This window comes from Pteropus medius, unplaced genomic scaffold, assembly GCF_902729225.1.
Source record: "Pteropus medius unplaced genomic scaffold, Ma_sr-lr_union100, whole genome shotgun sequence".
Classification (NCBI taxonomy): domain Eukaryota; kingdom Metazoa; phylum Chordata; class Mammalia; order Chiroptera; family Pteropodidae; genus Pteropus; species Pteropus medius.
In genome coordinates this window covers 908608-931531 of record NW_024348304.1, presented here as the reverse complement: position 1 = coordinate 931531, position 22924 = coordinate 908608, and the positions used below count along the sequence as shown (strand labels likewise).

The window sequence follows — 22924 nt, the reverse complement described above, 5'->3', positions numbered from 1 at the left end:
TGATCGGCTGACACAATATCTAAAAACTTAAACACAAAAGAACGTGCGTTAGGGATGCTGACGTCCTGAACTTCACTTAGCGACGGCTCAGATGTTGCCTAAGCACAGACCCCTGACTGAAGGGACTTTCTTTGACTGATGTGATGTGTGTCCAACTGGGTCCTGTAGGATAGGGAGGGCTCGCTTAGGCTCCTTTGGCCAAGTGAATGTTATGGAGTCAACTTCTGTGACACGTGGTGTGATTTGAAGGAAGGGCGAAGGAAAGGGTCCAGCCCCTCAGGGTCCTGGGGGACGAACTGATCAGATGAAGCATGGAGAGAAGTGTCCAGGGGTGCTGTGAACCCCACAGGGGAGCCTAGCTCGCATGCGGGGGGCTGAAGGAGCAGCCGGAGCAGACGGGACCCGCCCAGGCCGGGGTGGGGCATGTCTGGGGACACTACCTCGCCATCCCGGGGTCCCCCGCTCCAGAAGCAAGTGGCGGGTTCTGATAAGCCCAGCAGAGAAGGTCATTGTTGTGCTTTGTTTAACCAGAATTTGCCAAGGTGATTTGAGCAAAGCGAGCGAGAATGTGTGTTTACGTGTGTGTTGTGTGCTGCGCATGTTGTATACGTGTGTGTGTGTGCGCTCTGTGTGCGTGTGTCCGTGCCATCCCCCACCGAACACCCTCTGAGGGGTCCTGCTCCACCCACCCACGTCCGGGTTCACTGATCTGACAGAGCGGACGCCCCTTTGCCGCCCCGCCCAGCCCTCCAGGGCCGGAGCCCGAGGCGTGTGCTGGGTGGGACGGAGCCGAGGGTCCCCGGGGGGCCGGGCAGGCCCCAGAGACCGAGGAGCCTTCAGAGCAGGTGCGGGACGGCGGGTTGGGTCTGTAGGTGGCCGGGAGTCGCCTCGGGCTTCTGTCCGCTTCCTGGCGAGGGACGAGGGGAAGGGATGAGTGATAACCTTAGGTGTGCGTGCTTCTTAGAAAAACAGACTGGGAAGCAAAGATGAACATCCACTCCAAGCAACTCTATGCCCCAAGATAACGTTTTTTCACTTTTTATGTTTTTTTTTTTTTTATCATTACAAAACTGCCTTGCAGGTTAAGACTAGTGAAATTATGACTGAATGGCTAAGTCTGTAGTTACTACGATGACCCCCATGAGAATGAAAGGCAGCGCACACACACTTCTAAAATCTCTTCCTAGTCTGTGACTTGTTTTGAGTATTTGTTGACCTGACTATAAAGCGTCAGTTAATAGTAAGTGAAAATCGCGGGACTTTAAGTGGGTGGCATTTCGGTCTCGGCGCCCGCCGTGGAAAGCCAACACGCTGCCTCGGTGGCCCTGCTCTGCGGCTGAGTGGTGACAGAGAACCGTGCCCGTGACTCGGGCAGCCCCGTCTGGAGTGACAAGGTTCCTTCCCGAACCCCTCCGTGAGCTGGATCTCAGCAAGGAGTAGGTGGGCAGCAGTTTGCAGATTTAGCTAAAATAAAACCATAAACATTAGCGCGTACGCTGGTTGGCTTTGCCACACGGTGCTATCTTTAGACTTTAATAACAGACTCCGGGCGTCAAAGGGGAGTGCCTGCTGTCTGGAGCGCATGAGGAGACCCTCCTTTGTTTCTAAGATAAGCAGCATACAATTAACTTTTGTAAGAAGTGAGACCGTTACCCTTAGACAAGTGATACATTTTCTATACTGTTTTCTCTGCGAAACAGAATTTGCACTCTATTCAGGGTTTTAATTGCTAAAGTATCACAGAATCTTGAAATAAAGGACCATCTGTTTGCACAAACGTCCCGTGAATGGGTTTCAAGAACAATGCGATATCGAGAGAGTCATACATAATGTCCTTTCTTCATGAAATCACCCCATTTATATTTTCATAAGTGTGCCTTTTTCAGTTTTGAATTATATTGTTCACGTGCTTATGTTGATAATAGATGGAAGAAAGCTTGTTAATATAATACATTAAATACTCTTGCGGAAAGTTTATTATGGGCTGAGCGTTATGATAAGCAAATCAACGATACAGGTATCATACCTCATGTTACCAGCGACGGCAGAGGGGCTCAGAGGGGCCAGTGGCTTGTCCAGAGCCCTATGCCTAGTAATGGGGGCACGAAGACTGGAGATTGGGTCTCTTCGTTGCTGGAGGCCTTGTCCTTGATCACTGTGTGTGTAGCCATGAAGATGCTCAGAAGGACTGTGTTCAATACTGTATGAGCCAACTTTTCACAAAAATTCTAAAAAAAAACTGGTGTTGACTTCTCATTCAGCTCAGAAACGGCCTGTGGTGACTGGACTGCCTCCTCCCTCCCCGCTGCTCCCCGACTCACTGCGAGGAACCGTGTTCTGATGACTGTCACGAAGACGCTCTCGTAGGCAGTTGTCCAGCAGTGCCGTGTGACCTCTGCAGGCCGTGTCTCTTCGCCTGCACTGTTTAAGCTATTCTCGGTAAAATATTGTTGGTATTTTGAGAGCTGCCAGGGACGGACAGTTCATGCCCCTCGTGATCCATTTTAATAAGCGAAATGTCGGTGCAGAAAGATTACAGCCTCGTGTTTGACCTAAATTCCTCATATTGCAGTTTTAAAACAGCATTTTCGGGGGAAGAACCTTGCAGGTCTGTGCCGACGGCTGTGGCAGGTCGAACGCTCTCCCAGGAAGACGCGTCTGGGCCAGGGGTGACTCACGGTGGGTCACAGGCAGGCGGATGTCAAGGCTGGTGGTCGGGCCGAGGGCAGCACAGTGTCGAAGGGCCCCCCGGGCCTGTCAGCCGAGCAGCCTGACTCTCTCGGGGGCGGCAGATCGTTTTAAATGCTTCGCTATTTCATTGTATCCATGCGTCATTGTGAAATGTACTCTTAAAGTCGTGAAGGAAAGAGGGGGCCTTGAGGAAACTCGTCGGGTATTTCGGTTGAAGTTTCAATCCGTCGTGGACGGTCCCTTTTCCTCCGTGAAACAGGAAGTCTTCGATTTCCTTAGCCTTCCCTCTCCCAGAGGCAGGTGGTAGTTCTAAGGACATGAATGTCATTAGCCGCCTGACCGACCCGAACCTCACGCGCGCCAAGGGGAAGTCGGGTGGCCCTGCCCCCTCCTCCGCTCTGTGCCGAGCCCCGAACCCTCGGTAGGGGGAGGCCTGGGGTCCTGGGCTCCCCGATTCCCAGCCTCTCGGCCGGGGGTGCCACAGCTTCTGGAAAAATTCCATTTTTTACCTTCAGTTCTGTGCACAATTGCAGATGACCTTTCTTTTGTCACCGATTAGGGCACTGTCCAGTCAAATCGCACTTCTCGGGGGTCCTCGCCGTTTGGTTCGTTTACCTCCTCGTGGGGGATCAGCACGCGACGCCCCCATTTCCGTGATTCGCGCCCTTCTAGAAAGCACTGAGGGATGAGTGTCACAAGGCCGACGCTGTGCCTCCCGTGCAGCAGGAGGCAGAGCGTGGGCTCGGGGCGGATGCCGTCCGGCGGGAAAGTGAAGGATGGGAATTTGTCCGAAAGGACCGAGGATACCGAGCCGCGACTGTCGCGCCCTCGCGGGGCACGGCGGGCGTTCCCAGAGAAGAGCCGGCCGTCGGCCTCCGTTTGCGTGAGCGTCGGAAACCAGCATGGTGTCAAATCAGAACCAGAAAGAATATATATGTACACATAATACTATAAATAATATAAACATACCAGTACATGATACGTCATAAAATACAGAAACTAAATGTATAAAATTATACATAATTTTATAATTTTATAAATACGTAAAATATAGAAATAAGAAATAAACAGGATGTCTATATAGGAGACTTATATATAGTTACATAGTTTTTAAATTTACTTTCCTATATCATTTTATGCTCAAGATTATAAACATAAATAATAGGAATTAGAATTGGGAGCAATTTCTCAAATACGTTTTTATTACTTAATGTTAGGTCTTTGAAGTATAAATAGATATCAGACAGATGGATTTCCTTCTTATTTTTCTTTTCTTTCATAAAACTCCGGCTTACGGAGATTGTGACGGTGCTGACTGCTCGTGGCCTCGATGCTGGATTGTGCATGACGCACAGGAGAGGTGGCTGGTGTGAGATCTGGTGATCTGGAGGTTGGGTGGTGGGGGCGGTGGCAAGGGGCCTTGGGGACTGGAAACCAGGTCTGAGCCCTGAGCCCGGGGTCAGTGGCTGAGCGAGGCAGGCGTGAGTGACACGGAACACTCATCCCAGGACCGGTGCTTGTCGCTGTGGAAAACCAGGGTCCGAGACGCCTCCATGCGAAGTACGTTCTGCTTCAGCAGAAGGGACCTGTTTGAGACCCTCTGTAAGCTTTGGGCTGGCCCTTGAGGCTCCCGGAGTGCCCGGCCACCCAGCCCTGGAGCCGGCGGCCCTGGACTTGACCCAGGTCACGATGTCGCGGAGTGTCCGTGCCAGATGCCGGCTGGGTCCCAGGACGAGTGCAGCGTGCGTTACCCTTAATTAATTTGAGTTCATTCCGTTTAACGCAAACCTTTGTCATTGTCGTATACGTCACACCGTGTGTGCGGGGCGGACACCTTTCTCATGTACGTGTTTTGCTGGTTCAGCTGCCTCTTCTATCGCATGGGTGGAGGTCCTTGGTCCGCTGTGCCAGGAGAGGTTAAAGTGGCATTTTGCTGGAGTGCGATGTGCCTGACAGCCGGAGATGTGTCATGTATATCGGCTTTGCAGAGAGACGGAAGTAAAGGAACTAAACTGACACGTGTTTTCAGACGGGCAAGCAGTGTGCCAAGTCACTGCCAAAGAAATGACGTCCCAGCTACGACAGAGTCTGACGTGAGGGACAGTTAATCGCCAACGTGTGACGCGCTGGCTGGAGTTAAGTGCCGGATTCTGTTGCTCTTTCTCCGCTGGCAGGACGTGGGTGGTTCCCCGACATCTGTCCTGCCACCGAGCTGTGGCCACCGCACGTCTGTCTCTTTTCTGTCCCTTTTCATGCAGTCCCCGGCCCGAGCCCCAGGACCTCCCATCCTCCCCCTGGTGACCCCGTAGGTTCCTCCATCCTGTCTGGACGGGGGGCTTTGCAGACGGTGTCCTAGGCGAGGGACACATGCACTCAGAAACTCCGGGCACCTGGGCCTCGCGGTGGCTTAGTCCTCGGTGTGCGAAACAGGGATCGTGGCAACGGACTCTGCTGCCACGTGCGTCATTTACGTCGCTTTGACTTAGGGGATATCTGGCTGCTGGCAGAAAAGCCACTGCCCCTGCAGTCCTAAGGAGAGAACGAACTTCTAAGGCTGTCCTGGCTCTGTTAGCTGGCTCTGCGGGGACTTGTGTATCTAAACCCAGGAACCAATGTCCCGAATTAAAGCAATTAAACGGGACCATTTCGGCATGCAAAGGACTGGTTCAAAATTGAAATCTGTGATTCCATCGGGGTCTCTGCCTCAGAATTTAACCAAAACAAGAGAATTGCCTCAATTTAGTCTTTTCTTTTACCAAACGTATTCCGAGAGAAAGACTTGGACACTTTCCGAGTGACTCGGACAGTTCACAGGTCAGTGTTCTTTTCAGCAGAACGGGGAACGCAGACCGGGCCCCTCCGCCCTGGTGCCGCTTGTCCAGCCCTCGTCCTGGGCCTCGGTCCTCCTAGCTCGCCGGGTGGGATGGAAGCCACTGTCCTCACTGGGGTGGTCAGCCCTTGTCCCTGGTAGCTGTTTCTTCCCACCTGTGACCGCTTACCCACGGGGCGAGGGGACGGGGGACAGGGCACGGCGTCTGCAGTCTGTCCTCTCTCGCACGGTCCCCTACCAGCTGGCGGCTGAGGGACTCTACAGGGACGGTGCGGACAGCCGCCCGGGTGGGACACTACAGGGGGCTGTCACTCCCGACTTCAGGCAGTGCATAGAGAAACCGCCTGGCCCTTTGCCTCACACTGAGGGGCTTCCTGGGGGTGGAACCTGACGGACAAGGGGCCACACCAGTCATGGCTCTTGAAGCAAAACAACGGCAAATCCCTTCTCAAGGGCCCACCGAACCCCGAACGCTCAGAGGCTAGTCGGTAGACAGTCACCATTATTTTTTTTTAAGAAAGATTTGATTCGTTATTGGGTCCCGCTCACGATTGTAGGTCATGTTATTGGGGAAAGGACAGGAGCTTTGCAGAAGGTGTGACGTATACGCCAGTCCTGCTGGGCTGTGTGCAGCACCACCAGAAATTACGGTTTTCACCAAAACTCACCCATTTGTGAGAGGAGATTGAGCTCAGATTTACTTGCAGAAAAAACCTACAGCAGAGGAGAAGCGTGAAGAATGAAGAGGCTAATTTTATGCTTAATGTTCTGCAGGTACCTTTGGGATTAAAAATTGTCGATAATAGTCAAACTTGGAACACGGATTTCCCCGCTTACCCCAGGAATCCGGCATCTGTCCGGCCGCCGGGCTGTGCCATCATTTTCTTCTTTTTTCAACCTTGAAATGACTGATTTTTTTTGGTCAAAACATTTTCTGGCTGGAGCGCATCTGCACCGAGCACGGTCTCTGCCAGAGCAGCTCCGCCACCCTCACCTGTGCGAATAGGCGGGCGGGTTTTATTTCCTCCCCCCGGCATTTGTGAGGTGTGAAAGGAACGGTCTACGCGGCTAGCTCCCTGCCGTCTGCGCGGCGTGCTGACTCAGAGGTGTGCTTTGTATGGATCGACCGATTTCCTCTGCCGTCTGCCCGCTCCGTGACAGCTTTGTTCCACCTGTCGACGTGAACTTGGCCGCAGGGCACGCCGTCTTCGCCGGGGGTGAATTAGTTGCCCGTGTGAAAGCACCTTTCTGCTGTGTTCTTATTTTCAAAATCGCGTCAGGGCATAAGTATGTCATTTCTCCGGAATTCGATATCCTTTTTCTAAGGCTTTGCATTCACAGAATTCCTTTCTCCTGCAGACCTTGGCATAAACTTCACGGTTTTGTTCAAGGAAGGATTACACCTGCCACCATGACGTCAGAAAAGCATGCTTGTTACTCTCGGAGGCAGGGAGGTTGAGTTAGGTCGGTCCTCTGCGGACGGGTGGGACCTGCCTCCTGCCTCTTAAACGCAGGAGTCCTCACTTCGCCCGTCTCCGTACCCCGCACGAAGCCCGCCTCGCCGGGGGTGTTCGCAGTGCACCCCGGGCCCTGCGTGCCGCCGGAGCTCAGGCCGACGGCGGGCGAGCACCTGGTCGGCTCTACCTGCCTCGTCTTCGCTTCGCAAGTCACTCGGGCTTTTCCCGGCGATGGGAACCCCGTCTTCCACCTCGTGTCTCCCACAGTTCTCAACGCAGCGTCTTGCTCGGCACGCGGAGCCTCTGCTGTGAACTTGCCCCGGCTGCACCGCCGCCAGGCGTGGGGGCTGCCTCGAGGGCTGTCGGCTCCCTTGTCCCTGGGCTTGGGACAGCTAAACTGGATTGTAAGCCGAAAGTACTAGGTCAAGTCCAGCGAAGGACCTCCTTAGAGGATGCGATGAATATTTCCCTTCCTGCGCCTGTCTTGGCGGGCGGGTCGCTGCGTCTGAGACTGTACGTTTTTCAGGAAAATTTCATTGGTAAATGGAGCTCCCTGCAACGTGCAAAAAAAAAAGGGGTGGGCTGTCTTAAACTTATAAGACTTACTTTGATTTTCATTAGCTGGTTTTTAGGATACAACCAACAAAAATGCGGGAGCGTTTGACGAGAGGGGTGGCGTGGCCACCTGAGCTCTACCAGCTGACAGCGCCTTTGCAATCTGCCTCCGTTTGGGTTATTATTTGAAACTCAACATTTTTGCCTTGGACGTGATGTGTGTGTGTCCGTGTGTCCGTGTGTGTGTTTTAATCTTGCCCTTATAGCCTCGATATTTTTTATTATATTTATTTTTTTCTATTTCTTTCCCGTACCTTATATTTTCATTATAACTTGCATTTATATTTCGAAGTTTGAGTTATAATTTTTTAAGATGGTGAGCATCCTTTTTTCCTTATAAAATTTTCCTGTTCGTATGATTAGTGTTCTTTTGTAAGATTTTCGAGAAAAGGAAAAATCTCAACAATCGGTTATTACGCAGAGAGTTCCCCTTAGATGATTTAAGTAGCAACGGTCTCTCCCGGGATTACGAAGAGCATCCTCCGCGATGCACAGACCTCACGTCGTTCTCGGGGTTCTCACCAGCGGAGGTGTCCCGAGTTCCTTTTGAACTCCCTCCACGTGTACAAGGGACGTCGCTGTCCCCGAGGACACTCGCCCGCTTTCGGAGTGCGGCTTCCTACACCGTGTGCGCATCTCGTTTTTCATAGCGGCCACCAACTTGAGCTTCCGATTCCCTGTTATCATGTCATGCGTCACCCCGAGCTAGAAGTAGTCGTCTCTGCCACCAGCTTAGGGCCCTGGGCTCTGCCGTGATGGCTGGGAAGACACAGACACTAGAACGCTTTCATGCCCAGGTAACGGAGAGCCTGACCCAACGGGGCCTCAGCGACGGCACACCAGCCACGGGACAGGAGAGGGCCGTCCCGTGGCAGGTCAGTGCAGGGGCCGCCCGGGCCTGCAGCGTCGGGTCCTCGGCCAGCTCCGCCCGTGCTCACCCACCGCCATGCGCGCCCGGCCTCAGCAGCAGGAGGCCCCGCAGACGGTCCTCTGCTCCATGGCCACCGTCAAGTCCCCTGCTCCCATCTACACCCGTCGCTGCGAAGGAGGTGGGCGGACCTTGCTGGCTTGGCCCAGGGGCTCCCGCGTGCCTGCATATCCGAACCACCTGGGGGTCCTGTCAAAGTCCGAAGCTCAGGGCCATGGGTTCAAACTCAAGGGCGGGGTGCGCCTTCGGCACCAACACCACGACCGCCACTAGAGGGCCTGCTGGAGCAAGCTGGCTGCCCCCACTGCGCCACATCCAGCCCAGGCGCATCGGGCTTTGGGTCCGGCCTGGGCAGAGTGTTTATAAAGACTCCTGGGTGACTAACATGTGCAGGCAGGGAAAGAGTCCCGTGGGCAAGAGAATAAGAGTTTATGAGGGTTAAGTCCAGGGTGGTCAGTTTACCCGGCTGTCCCAGATGGGCCAAGTCGAGTCACTCCTGCCCCCCAGGAAAACAAGGTCTCTGAGCTGGTTTGGCTGGTTCTTTGCTCGCTCTATGCCAGGCGAGCTCTTCAGTCACCTCTATGCGAGTGACAGGGCTTTCTCCACGTTGTCCTCGGAAGCGGATTCATTAAAAGGGGACCGAGCGCCCACCTGTCTCTGTTTAAAGCCTGCATACCCTACTCGAAGATAGAAATTGTATTCTATTTGCTGTGCTTATTTTTCGTTTTCTATACGTGAGCTGTGCGATTCATTTTCCTAGAAAGTGCGTTTTCCATTAACTACGATGCAAAAGCCATCACGGGTGTGTCGTGCAGAAATGCTTCAGCTAGTCTAGCTTTCTGTCCCCCCACCCCCGCCCCCCGCCGGGAGGCAGAGCTCGTAGGTGCATTGCTTATGAGGCCGCGGGTACGTTTTGTCACACGTTGAAAGATCACAACCGGCTATAAAAATAAGACGGTGAATGAGACACCGCAAACGCCGTCCACATCTGTGAAAGGCGTTTTCGAGGCCAGGCTTCTCGTTAGAGGGGCACGCGGAGCATTCTGATTGTGAGCAGCTGGAGGCACGCGCACCCCCAGGGACCGTTAGGGTACGGCACGCTGTCCCCTTGGCTGCGTGCAGTCGTCACCGGGGGGGCCACTAAGTCCCACCTGCAGCCCTGCTGTGAACTGTGATAGTTCGTATGATTGGGAGTCATCGCTTGGCCATGAGGCCCGTGTCACTAAGAGAGTGAGCTGGCCCCTGGGACGGCGGAAAAATCTGGAAATCTCGGTATGGGCTTCTGCCACGCTCAGGAGCACACGGCTGAGCTCCGGTCTGTGGTCAGGGCCACCGCAGGACGCTGCCCGGAGTGCTCTTATTCTCGGAAGATCTGTCACGTGAGGGACACATGCTGACCTATTAAACAGGTGACCCCGTTACACGGAGCCCAGAAACAGCCCGCTCTTGCACGCGTCTGCGTGAACGGCCGGGCGTGCTGGGCAGGGCGTGGCGGGGGCTGGCGCTCAGAACCGCGTGTCTGGTGTGTCCGGTGACAGCGGGGCCAGCCCCTGGAGCCCCGTGGCATCCCCGAACGGGCATTTCTGAGACCGTGTTTCTGACTCTGATGGTGAAAGTCTCCACGCTCCGTCTTCCTGATTCCAGAACGGATCCTGAAATAAGGCGAGATCTTCGAAGCGAGGGAGGTTTAAGCTTTAGAGTAACATGAAAGCAATTTCGAAAATTCCTTTTACCATTTTGTGAAGAACATTTTGGACCTGCAGCCGGGTTTAACAAGTGTTCACCCTTTTTCCACCTATAACTTTCCCAACCAAAAAACCTGGAATTTTTTATATGTAATATGAAAATGATATTTAATTCAAGGGTTAGTTGTCATTCCGATGGGAGGGCCCCTTTGTGTAAGGCGCATTACTGAGTTCGTTCACCAGGAGGATGACAAGCTTGAGTCATGACCATGCTGTGGGCAAAGTCGTGTTTGTTTGAGACCAGTGCTCTTTGAAGTGTGGCTCAGAGGACAGTCCCAGCCTGAAACTCTGTTTCTGGTCTACATAGGTCTGGAAATTGTGGGGAAGTGTTTGCAGCTTTTACCATATGTGGGCATTGCTGCCCATCTAAGTGCACGGCCGTTTTTTATTATACTTTTATTATCTTTTAGATAGTGTATCGGTCAGCAACACACTGGGGAACAGAGTCTGTCACTGCAGATAGCGTGAGAAGTGCTCTCTGTACCGAGCATCTGTGATACTGCCCCTCAGGACATTTGTCCAGAGACAGTTTGAGTCATCACAACTTGGGGGGAAGTGAGGTGTGCTGCTGACATCTAGTGGGTGCACAGGACAGCTCCCCAAGACAAAGAGCGAGCTGTCCCCAAATGTGGCGCTAAGGCTGAGAACCCGTCCTGGGCCACATCGGGGGACACTCTGTAGGCTGCTCTGTGCCTTGTCCAAGGATGGTGTCACATGGGTCCCACCAGAGTGCAGGCTGGGGAGGGTCCAAGACTTCTGATGTGAGCTTTCCTTATACTTGAGGCTCGATGTTCCACTTTGGGAATTGAGAGATGTTCTGCAGATGGAAAAATTGGGGGGTTAAATGACTTCACCCCAAATTCTTGGAAACTATAACACAGCCCTTTTAGTCAGAAGCCGCCTATTTCAACTTTGCCAAAATTTGTCACGTGTCCGGCCGAGAAGATCAGCCACTTGGCAGCTGAGAAAATGGGAAACTAGAAATTAAAAAACAAAAAAAGTTTCTGTTTATTTAGAAATTTTATATTTGAGAAATTCATACCAAATCTCTGGTTCGCGAGGTTTTTAAGATTTTCTTTTAAATTTAGAAACAGGAAACGATCGTCCAGCCAAAGCCATCGTTCTTGTGAACTCCAGTAAATATTAATAGCTGTAAATACGTTAAGCTAGAGAAAGTAACCCCATGAAATTAATTTGGAAGCGAAGATCATTTCTATACCTAACACGCTTGTGCGTGTCTGTGACAGAGAGCGACAGAGAGGCCTGTTCCTGCATGTTTCCTGCTTCGCGCGTTTCTTCTCTCGAGCTGTATTTGACATCCAGTGGCTCGCGCGGAAGCTGTTTCATGACCAGCGAGGACACCCTGGCCTGTTACAGCTTTGAGCAAGACAGAGAAGGGTTTGTCCACCACGCTGGCTCACATAAGACACCAGCGGAGAAGCCTGTGTTTCGCCCACAAATCGAACCTGCTCTTTAGCGAACTGTTTATTCAAACTACCGAGGGCTCTGGCAGCGCTCGCCAGGCTCACCTGAGCCCGCTTTCTTTTTGTGGATTATGAATTTTCCTTAATTCTTTTGGGCTCGGACCGGCACTGTCGTGCCTGTTTATTAAGCATCATTCTGCGACTTCCTGATGCCACTGGCCTTGAGCGCTGACAGCACCTGGAGAAGCTCATTCGTTAGGTCCCCTGTGTCCATGTGATTGTGGCCTGATGTGAAAAGAACCACGGTGGCCGCGAGGCCCGCGGTGCGGAGATGCCCCACCCCCCCGCCCCCGTGACCGTCCTCGGCTGCGGGAGTCTGTGCGGTGACCGGCAAGCTTCTTTTCCTCCTGGCACACTGTCGTTAGCTAAACTAAGAGGAAGCCTCCGAAAAGTTTCTATTTCAAGGAACCTCGACATTTCAGACTCTCTGAGATTGATAAAAAATGTGGCTGATTCTACAGAACCCGCTAAAATGATGTTGAGATTTATTCATTCAGTTTACATTGGCAAAGATATAACATTTGGAGTCAGTTCTTTTGTATAGATGGGCATTAACAGCACAAAAATATGACTTTTTATTTGTTACCTCAGAAACCTACGGGGCGTAGGGCTCCATAAATCCTACCTTCTGAATGAATTCCACCAAATGCTGTTTAATTAAAGTTGGACTGATTAGACACTGATTAACTCCGCCTTTGACAGATTACACGGTTTAACTGACATAGAGATTGCCTCCATTTGGTGACGAGTCCCCAGTTACGATGACAAAGGACAAGCTATTTGTCAGTTAAACTGTGTAATCATTCAGAAATAGCATTAATCAAGAACCTAATCATTTTGTCTCTAGTTAGATCCAGCTAATGAGTTAAAACATGTAATTTCTAGTACATGCTGTACTCCGAAACAGTGTCACATAAACAATGTCCATGACGCCTGACCAAATCGGATCTGGCGCCCGTATGAACGATTTGCCATGGAGGGAAAATTAGACATGATCAGCGCTGAAGCAACGACAGGGTGTGAGTCCTCTGTGGGGGGCCGTGGGGGGGTGTTGGGGGGTCAGTGGAATCCAGACTCCTGCATGCGCCTCGTGCCCCGTCCCTGGGCTCACGGTGTCTCCGTTGCCTGCAGGAGAAGCCGTACACGTGCTCGGAGTGCGGCAAGGCCTTCAGCCAGAAGCGCGGCCTGGAGGAGCACAGGAGGACGCACACCGGAGAGAAGCCGTTCCAGTGCGACGTGAGTGGCCCCCGCGCCTTTCCCGGGGTCCTCTGTGCCCCTCATGCCTGTGCCCTTTGCAGCCTTTGATGCACGATCGGTGTGAACGCGCCGTCGTAATTGCATCCGTCCTGGTTAACTGGCAGCACGTCAGCTCCGATTTTCTCGAAGACGTGCCGGCAGCCCGTCTAACGCACCTGAGTTCTTCCAAGGCGTGATGAGTGCAGGCCATGCGAGGCTGCGCCCCGCCGTCTGCCCGGGCCCCTGACGGGCCACAGACAGTTAAACTCGAGAGGTGGCTGCTCATAGGTTTTATTTATTCTGTTAAAGCCAAACAGTGAATTTCTAAAACATGCATGAACGCCTTCATTTACATGACATTACTGTTAATCTTTTATATTTTAAGTTTAGGACATCTGAATGGAAACTATTGAAGTAGTTGTTTACATTATTTATGAAAGGAGAAAATACTATTTTCAGAAAAATAAACCTGAGCGTTGATTAACTCAGGGAACAAATTGGTTTCTCAATGAACAGTGTCACCATTCCCCTGTGGAATGGTGACAATTGATAGAAAATTGACACAGGCGTTTGGGAAAACCCTCGGGTGCTTATTCTAAAACGAATAGAGCGAAGAGCGCTAATGTCCTCGGCGTAGGGGACCTCAGAGCCGCGACATGTGGCCACATGGCACAGAATTTGCACGTTGCCGGAGACCCTGGTCGTCAGCCCCACTGCCGTATCCCAAGGGACAAAGTATGGGGCGAGCCGTCCACGCGAAAGGAAGCTCGGCACACAGGATGTGCTCCTTGTCCCTCCGCGAAGCTTCTGTGGGGAGGCCAAGGCCACAGCGGCTTGCTCAGGACAGGGCCCTCGTCGAGCTGCTCGGAGGGGCGGACATGTGCGGGGCGGCTCCATCCACGACCGCAGAGCCGCTGCTTGTCATCGCCACCTCCCTGTCCGCCAGGCATGAAGCACGCAGTGGAAAACGAGTGACTGAGTCGCTCACGTCCGGACTGATTCTGGCTTGGAGGGGACAGTAGTTCTGGCCTCCCTGACTCCGGTTCCACACTCTCTTGCTCGCCGACTAAATACTTTAGTTCAGTCTCTACGTTGGGTCCTTTATGTCACCCCCGCCACCTGCAGAGTGTACTCCCAGTTTCTTACTGTGATCGCCAGGGTCCCCGGGATGGGGCCCAGCCTTTCCCAGTAGCTGGGGGACGGGAGGGCGGTTGGGGTGCAGGGACACACGTTACACGCAAATAACTCTCGGAGAGTATAGTTAATTTTCTGTACCCTTTCGTCGGGATGTTAGATTCCATTCGTATCCAGAGCAGCTTCTGTTCTTGGGCCTGTCGGTGCGTCCTCGAGGACAGGGCCGGGTGCGGTGTCCGTCGCGGAATGGTGAGTGGGTTTCAGTGGGATCTGACTGGAACCTCTGGGTCTTTTCCAGGTTTGCGACTTGGCCTTTAGCCTGAAGAAGATGCTGATCCGACACAAGATGACCCATAACCCCAATCGTCCGCTGGCAGAATGTCAGTTTTGCCACAAGAAGTTCACGAGGAGTGACTACCTCAAGGTGCACATGGACAACGTCCACGGCGAGGCCGGCAGCTGACCGCTCTGGGGAGCCCGGAGCCCGGGGTCCTCTCCTCCTGCCCGGGCGGCACACGGCGGCATCCCAGTCTCTCTGGTCCCGCTGCTCTTCTCTGCCTGCTTTAGAGTCTGTAGGTCCAGATGCGAAAAGAAAAAGCAATTAACAATCCCACTTTTACCAAGAAATGGTACGGATGGAAAAAAACGAACATCGTAGCCTTGCAGGTGCTTCTCGCACAGTCTCGCAGGAACGGACAGGGCCGGACTCCCCTGGGCCGTCTGTCTGCACCCGAGTTTAGTAATGGTATCTTTTTCGGGCCTTTTCATTTCGTTGTTATCGTGCATGCTTGTGTGTGCGCACACGCTGGTCACTGTGACTGGTCGTCACCGATGAGGCCGTGAAGAGATTCACGTATCCTGATATCTCACCGATATCTCGAGCACGAGAACAGCATCGAACTTGCTGTTTTGTGAAACGGACCGAAAGCTGACCTTATTTAACGGCTCCCCGCAATAAGTCGGTTTAAAATAAAGCAATATGTAGGAACTGAAACACCTATTAAGGTATCGCTCGTTTTCGATAGTTCTTAGGAAGCATTACTTGCTTTCACCCTTCAGACGCAGACATTCAGGGTCAGGAAAAGGTTTTTAAGATCTACCCCAAAGTGACCATAACACTTAGATATTTACCAGACTGATCCTGCCGAGTCGATACTAGTCTTTGGAAATTTGCAACATACGAGGACATAGCGCTGGAAACGGAAGCAGGCCAGGCACGGCGGTGACATTGCGATGGGAGTCGTGACGAACCCAGCCCCTCCCCCGTCGTCCCACAGAGTACACGGGACGTGTTGGTGCCAACAGAACACAGTCCCCAGAGCAGTCGCGTTCTGTTTGCAAGAGACGGTTTCCAGAATCGTGTCAGTAGCTGACGCCGAAACGCTTTCAAAGCACCCTCAGTTATCCCGAATAAAAAAACGCAGACCCGCCCACCGTTAGGATTGAAATCATCACTGATGCTTAAGGGAAATTGAAGCAAGAAGCATAATTTCTTCCTTTAGCTTACATTTCATTAAAATATTTGGGGCGACATAGAATGAATAGCTTGTTTTGGGAGAAGATATGAGAAAATGTGACGGTGATGTCAAGTCACATAGAGGAACCCCAAAAACAAAAAAATGAAAGTGAAGCCTCTAAATAAACTGTCCTATTTGGAGCCCACCCCAGACAGAGGTGCAATTCCGAGAAGTTACTTGGTTCTAATGATTTAGGGAGAGGTTATCTGGAGACACAGTTCTTTGAAGCCAGGAATTGCATTTTAGAATTACATTCATGCTTCAGTTAAAACAAAACAAAACAAAACAAACCATAAAGATTCAATATAGGTATTTAAACTCTGTAAAAAATACCAAATTTGAAACGCACCAGAGATAACTTTAAAAAATATAAATCCCCAGATTTTGATTTAGAAGGTATCTGGTTATATGTAGCATTTTGTATGTGAAATTACAGACGGTGTTTTATAAGAATGGATCTGGGTCTTGTTTCTCATTGTGTCATCTGTTTCAGCGGTTTATTTTTAGATCTAAAGTGTTTTCGGGGTAACTCGTGCCTTCTATCCTTTGAATATAAAAGGACAGCTGTTCAGTGTGGTGGGCGCGTTATTCAAATCCGTCCGCTCTCCTTCCTTCTCTAGATGGGACGCTTCACATCCCGCTCGTGGGATGAATGTGAAACTTGAGAGGAAGCCAAACTCCACTTTTGTGTGGTCTCTGACTCAGAATGGACAGGGCTGCTGGAGAAATCATCCCCGAAACCACATGGTCACCGTGCTGCGGAGTAAGGTGGCCAGGAGTGGGTGCTGGGCCTCCTCGGCCGCGGGTTTGTGACGCAGGAAACCGGGAAGAGGCTGTGGAGGGCTCGCGGGCACGCACGGCATCCTGTCTTCAAGGCACTGACACCAGAACAGGTCTTCAGATGACCCGTGTGCTCGCCTTCCAGACAGGTGTTCCCTTCCGGGCATTTCGTGTGCATGCGTGTGTGTGTGCGTGTGTGTGTGTGTGTGTGCGCACCGCACCTTTTCGATCCCATAGCGATAACAAAAACGATTTTGGGGTTTGATTGAGAAATTAAGAGCATAAATAGTCATGGAGAGAAAGCTTACGGGCAAGCGGGGTACAGGCACCCACTACGAAAGGGGCTGGCTCAGTGCCTTCCTGGGAAAAGTGTGAACTCGTGGGGACCCATGAAGTCAGAGCTAAGTGACTGAAGAGGCATCGGACGCCTTCCACAATGATTAGCTGTGAATGTTAACATTCGGGGCCTTTGCGTACACTGAATTCTTGTTTCGCAGTCACGGGCTTATGTCATTGTCCTTCCCTTTCCTCCTCCTCCTCCTCCTCCTCCTCCTCTTCTAGTCGCCGGCTACAGAGAGCCCTTCACTGATTCATTCTGACCAGTAGCTATACTACAGCACGAGCGTGCTCATCGGCGATGTGTTTTTGGGATTGCGGGGGACGGTTAAAATGTTGCTCTTAAGAAACACAGCCTATACTGTGTGTGTGCGTGCGTGTGTGTGTGTGTGTGTGTGCATGTGTGCAGAACGCGACGCACGCCGCTGCAGTGTGTCTGCAGAGGGTCACGTTCGCGTCGATGCTTATCCGGGCAGGCGCATTGCTTTGCTCCAAACTCCTGTGACCGCGGCAGCCGACGCGAGTCAGTGAGCTCGGACCTCAGAGGTCTGACGGCCGAGTTTGCGCGGCCGCCTCTCCCAGACCTGGAGGGGTGGCAGGGACGGGCGGCAGCCGCCGGAAACACTCATCTTCTCCTTCGCGAGTCTGAACGTTCCTTGTGAAAACGCGTCTGGGGGTGTGAGTCTGTGGAGTCGAGTAGGGGGAGGCGCGTCTTTAACGCTGTCATTTTACCCTTAATGTTGAGGTTTCTTCGCTCGTGCATCAATGTAGCATTTGCGAGCACAGCGGCCCCGCCACAGTCTGTGAGGAGTCCGTGTAAACCACTGTCTCAGTCGGCGTCGGCATCGTATTTTACCATAGAATTAAAGCTGGCACGGGTCTGCGATCAAGTCCAAGTGAACGTTTCAAAGTTGTTTCGGATGAAAGGAGATAAATATAATTGCCATTACTCCCAGGCCTCGTGCTTTTATAATTTACTTCTAAGCATTTCTAGATGGGAAATTTCCTAAAGTTTGGCCAAGTTGGTCTCGGGGCGATAGGAGGGAACTTCTGGTTTACAGCTCATCTCATTCCTGGCGACAAATAAACAGCGCGTGAAAAGGACCATCATTGAAAATGAGCTTCTCCGAGCAAGAACGCCGGCGTTCGCCAGCATCGTTGAGGGCGACAGGGTGTTTCACGCGCTGCTTTTCCTTAGCGGCGTGTCATCATCTTGGCCTTGGCCCGATCTTGTGAGGCGTCCCTGATTCAATAAGTCATCATCGCGAGCCTCTAAGGAACAGATCTGGAAGCGACGCCTTCATTTAACTGACCTCTCGGAATCAGAAGAGGCACAAGGTGTTTGGAGCCGACCTCACAGCACTGACTACCTCGGCTCAGCATGATTTTATGATCCAGGTTGTTAATTTGCTGTGTGGCAGAATAAAAAATTAACTGTGGAGTCTTCGGTCTGGGCCACGTGAGAATACTCTAGATTTCCGAGGCCCGTCAACTCGTTCAGACTGTAGCAGGCTCTTTTACTAAAATGGTGCTGCTGATCCAGTATCCAAGTTCATTGTCTTCCTTTAAAAGATTCCCAAGATGATACTGTGAAACAAATGTTTATATTTGTTACTGAATAAGCTACCTAACTGTTTGATGGCACACTTAACTTCCCAATTCTGTCAATACTGAGGCGATGAGAATAAGTTTTTAGTCCTTGGGCCCATGCCAACTTGGCATATTACATAGTAGGAGAAAACGAAGATTTTAAGTAATGTTGATAATTTATATACTGAAAATTGAGAAAAGATGTAGAACCACTGGAACCTGGCCCTCCGAATTAATATGAAATATCGCTGTTTCCGACAACACTGTAGACTTACTGGGAGATAATTACGCTTACAAAGCACACACACACACACACACACACACACACGCAGCACACACATGCACACACACACACACATCCATTAAGCCTCTGCTATATGGGATGAAAACAGAGTCCCAGCTCACGGTAGACACTGGAATGGCTTCGTTATCCAATTTTGTCTCGGAGAACGTCAAACAACGCTCTTCGCTCCGGTCCTCAGAGTTAACTTTTCCTGGTATCTTTTTCATAAGGTTTGACTTGCATATCTCCCCCCGGCTTTCTCCTATGAACACATCTGTAAACGTGTAAACTTCACGTGTGTTTCTAATTAACAGCCTATGGTAAGATCTGACATCTTCAGTCCCGGGTGACAGTGCTGGGTGCTTGTCAGTCCGTGGTAGGTGGTGGGTACGTCCTACCATTCCTCAGTGCCACCCAACCTCTGTGTGGGTGGCCGACGGGCATCTGTACAGGTTCAGAGACCAATATGTTCATTACCCCGAACACGTGACAGTCATCACCGACGTGCAAGTCTGATTAAGGACTGACACTGCGGACACAACCCAAGGCCCTTTGTGTGGCTCTCTCTGACCAGAGGCAGCTGCTGACACACAACTTAATGCAAGAGACAGTCCTCAAAAAGTACCGCAGAGGCCTGGGCCCCGCGGACGCACGCACGGCTGCTGAAATCGGGCTGAAGGCACGGATGTTGCTGGATGTCATTCCTGACACTGTATGTCCTCCGTTGGTTCTCGATGCTTGATAAAGCGACCCATCAACAAGAAGGCACATTGTCCCCCAACCCTATTTTTTCCCTTTCTAAAGTAAGTATTAGCCTCCTGGGACCTGAAATTGCCTTGGATGGACAAAGGAGGTCTGAAATGAACTTTTACGGAATCGAAGCAGACCGTAGAGTTCCTGTGCTAAGCAGGGGACGCGAAAGCATGGCGCCAGGGAGCGACACCACATTTAACTGATCCTAAAACTTTTATTTAAATTGCAAATGGACGAGTCTTATGGAATATATGTAGTAATTGAGAATCCTGAAGAATTAGATTGTGTGGAAATGAGCTGATGGCTTCCTCTGTGTTCAGGCCATCGTTATCACTGCAAAGCGGGAAGTCCTCTCCCGACCTTCTCGGTGATCACGTGCCACTAAGTAGCCGCCGCAGCCCACGGCCGCCCCGCCGGGCAGAGTGCGGGAGGAGCAAGGCCGCCTCCAGCCTTGCCCGCCATCACGTGGCGCTCGCTCCTCCTGCCGGCCCACGTCCCCACACCTCTGTGTGACCTCCACGCTCACCTCCAGCTGGGTTTTGAGAGTGACAAGTTGGCATTGCTCCCGGCCTCAAACTATGACGTGTGGGATGTTAGGTTCTATCCTTTCTGCTCTGAGTGTAAAACGTGAAGTTGGGGCAGACGACTTTAGTTGATGAGGGTATGAGCAGACTACGTATTTGAGCTGAGCCAATTGGCTTTGTACCGAGAAAAAGGACCCCCTAATTTCCCGAGCTGCAGGTCTCACCCCAACCTCAGCAACCCCGTGAAGGGTGTGTGGTCTCCTGCTGACTGCAGATCTCAAGGACAGGCGGCCCCAAGTCGTGAGGACGGGAAGAGGACCTCAAAACGCGTGTCCCCCAGACGGGAGTACAGCAGCACCCTCCGAAAAAAACGGATAAGTGGGAATTCAAATTTCAGATAAGAGAACGTATTGCAAGGTAAGAGCTCAGGTCCCTTTCTAAGGCTGACACGGCACAGCCAGATTTCAGGCTGACCCCTTGTCTCCCGAGCTCTGTATCGCTCCTCAATGCATTGACCACATCACGCGTGACACCAGTTCTGAGTCTGAACTGGATGCATACGCGTCTGGACAAGGATGTGCCCTTCTAAACATCCGGTACGTTCAGCGCCCCTTTAAAGGAGGGATTTATAACTTGGGTGTAAGAACATATGATGGTGCATAACAGTCATATTCACTGAGTAATTTAAAACTACTGTTTGATTACACCAAAATTAGCTGAGTCAGAAAAATAAGTACAATGTATTTAGGGAGGGGGTGGGTAACGGTTACCAACTTTAACCAAAGTCACTGGCTTTGAGATGAGTGTTATATCAACTTAATGATCAAAGATAAATCTTCGATTATTGAAATATCTAATTAATAGTACATTTCCACATTTTGCCTCCTTTATAAATAACATTGTAGCTTGTTTCCCAGATGATCTGTTGCAAATACACACATATATCATGTGGTATTTTAAATATACATACAAATTTGAAATGAACAGCACATAACCAAATTTCATGTTTCAATCAGACATAAGATAATCAGTTATAGGCACAAAATGTCCTATGCACTATTGCTGATTATCTTCCGGGGGAGTACTCTGACAAAAGTACAGGGTAACAAATCACTGAGAATTTAGTCACAGAATATACTTTACCTGAAACTCGAAGCTCTGTAAGTTTGCAATTCTCTCGTACTCGGAAAGAAGGAAGTAAGGAAAAAGGAAAGGCGAACGGAAGAGAGAAAAGATAAGAAGAAAGGAATTAAACCTATTTTAAGCATGAAAAAGTCAAGAGGCGGAAGCTATGTTTTCCCATTTATCGAAAGGGAAGGATCAGCATAAGAAAAAGGGAAAGACCATGAACGTGGATAGGTGAGACACCTGGACCATCGTTGACCAGCTGAATGATGTCGAGTTCCTCAATAACGAAATGGACTTGATACTATCTACTGTTTGTTTTGTGCGAAATAAATCAGAAAATGCACATAATTCTGCAAATGATCCTTTTTCTAATTGCTTCTGGTAGAAGCTTAAAATACTGATCTGAGATGTTTCTCTAAGAGCATTTAATGCTGTAAACTCCCCCTTGAATACGCCTTAGCTGCATCTCACGCATTTTGATGTTTTATTTTTAATTCGGTTCAAAATACCTGCTAATTTTCCTTGAGACTTACTTTTGAAGCCCGTGGATTATTTAGAAGTGTATTGATTCCTTTCTAAGTACTTGAAGATTTTCTTGTTATCTTTCTGTCGTTTTCTTGTTTAATTCTATCATGGCCAGAAAAATACTTTTCGTGATTTCGATTTATAAAAATAATGTTTGTTTTATGATCCAGGAGATGATCTACCTTGAAGCATGTTCCATGTGCACCGTGTTTCGAAGGTCCGTTGTCGAGTGCATCCTCGTTTAGAATGTTCCATGTCGAATGGACTCATTTTATGAGTGATGCCCTTCTTTATTTCTTAGAACTCTACCACCAGCTTTTCTGCGTCTCCAGTTTGCAGACAGCGGATTGTGGGACTTCTCAGCAAATGTAATGAATACACGCAATAAAAAATCTAACGCATATAATAAATCTAACAGATCTCTTAGATCTCTCTCTCTCTCTCTCACACACACACACACCGATTTCCTCTTGGTTCCGTTTCTCTAGAGACCCCCGGTTAATGCGCGTTCCGGTCCTTTGCGGAGAACCCCGTTTCCATGGTTTCGGCGGTGTTCACGACTCCCTGCCGTGGGAGGCTCCCACGTCCGTGTCACTTGGCATCGGCATCGGTTTGCTTTCTCTTCTCTCGTGAGCTGAGCTTCTCCTGGTTCTTTGTCTTGTAATTTGGGATCGTCTCCTGGACATTTTGAACGTTATGAGGCTTTGGGTCTTGCTTCGCTCCTGCGGAGAGGCCGACATTTTTGCCTCCGCGGGGAAAGACAGGGGTCGGCTGCGTTCAGGCCACACGCTCTGGTCTCCTGTTGGCTGCAAGTCCAGTGTCAGCCCCGATCCGGCGTCAGGCCCTTTGCGGCGTCTCCGCGGGGCCGCGCGGCTCCATCCCGCACGCGCGGCTCCATCCCGCACGCGCGGCTCCATCCCGCACGCGCGGCCCCGGTGGTCGGTCCAGGGCCTTGGCGGTTCGCGTGTCGCCAGTTTGGTTCTTGGCATCGTCGGCGTGCCAGGCAGGGCGGGATGGACACGCGTAGGGGTCGGGGCGGCCCGGCGCCCGGCAGCGGCTCTGTCTGGTCCCGCGCCCTCCCTCTCCGCAGCCTCCCTGTCTCTCTCCGGGTCCCTAGAGCCCCTCGTTTCGCTCCCTCGGCTCAGTGGCGCCCTGCTCTGCGGTCCGCTTCTGCCAGTCACCTGCCCCGCGGTCGGTCAGCAGGACAGGGAAAGGCGGGGTGCGGGTGGGACCGCGCGGTTGGTCCGCAGCCCCACGGGGCAGGGAGCACACCCCGTTTCTGGCCGCGTCTCATCGCCATGGGCTGGATGGCTCGGGAGAGGATGGAGAAAAGAAAGGGGCGAAGGGGGTGTCCGTGCCCCTCTGACT

At 51.3% G+C, this 22924-nt stretch overlaps 1 protein-coding gene and 1 long non-coding RNA gene across 12 annotated transcripts in view; both read left to right on the top strand.

The window, feature by feature from the left end:
- Positions 1–16094, top strand: part of PRDM5 (PR/SET domain 5) — a 102629-nt gene extending 86535 nt beyond the window's left edge. For 7 of the 11 annotated variants that reach the window (XM_039879524.1, XM_039879525.1, XM_039879519.1 and 4 more), the window contains 2 exons: positions 12882–12986; positions 14419–16094. In XM_039879524.1, the coding sequence (XP_039735458.1) occupies positions 12882–12986; positions 14419–14583 (270 nt within the window). In that variant the 3' untranslated portion in view covers positions 14584–16094. Of the gene's footprint in view, positions 1–11513; positions 12770–12881; positions 12987–14418 lie in introns of those variants that run through there. The other 4 variants (XM_039879522.1, XM_039879527.1, XR_005656524.1 and 1 more) reach the window with 3 other exon arrangements.
- A 2573-nt stretch (positions 16095–18667) lies between these two features.
- On the top strand, positions 18668–21966 carry LOC120616209 (uncharacterized). Its single transcript, XR_005656523.1, has 2 exons — positions 18668–21773; positions 21858–21966. It is a non-coding gene; the product is annotated as an uncharacterized LOC120616209 (long non-coding RNA).
- Positions 21967–22924: the final 958 nt, after the last annotated feature.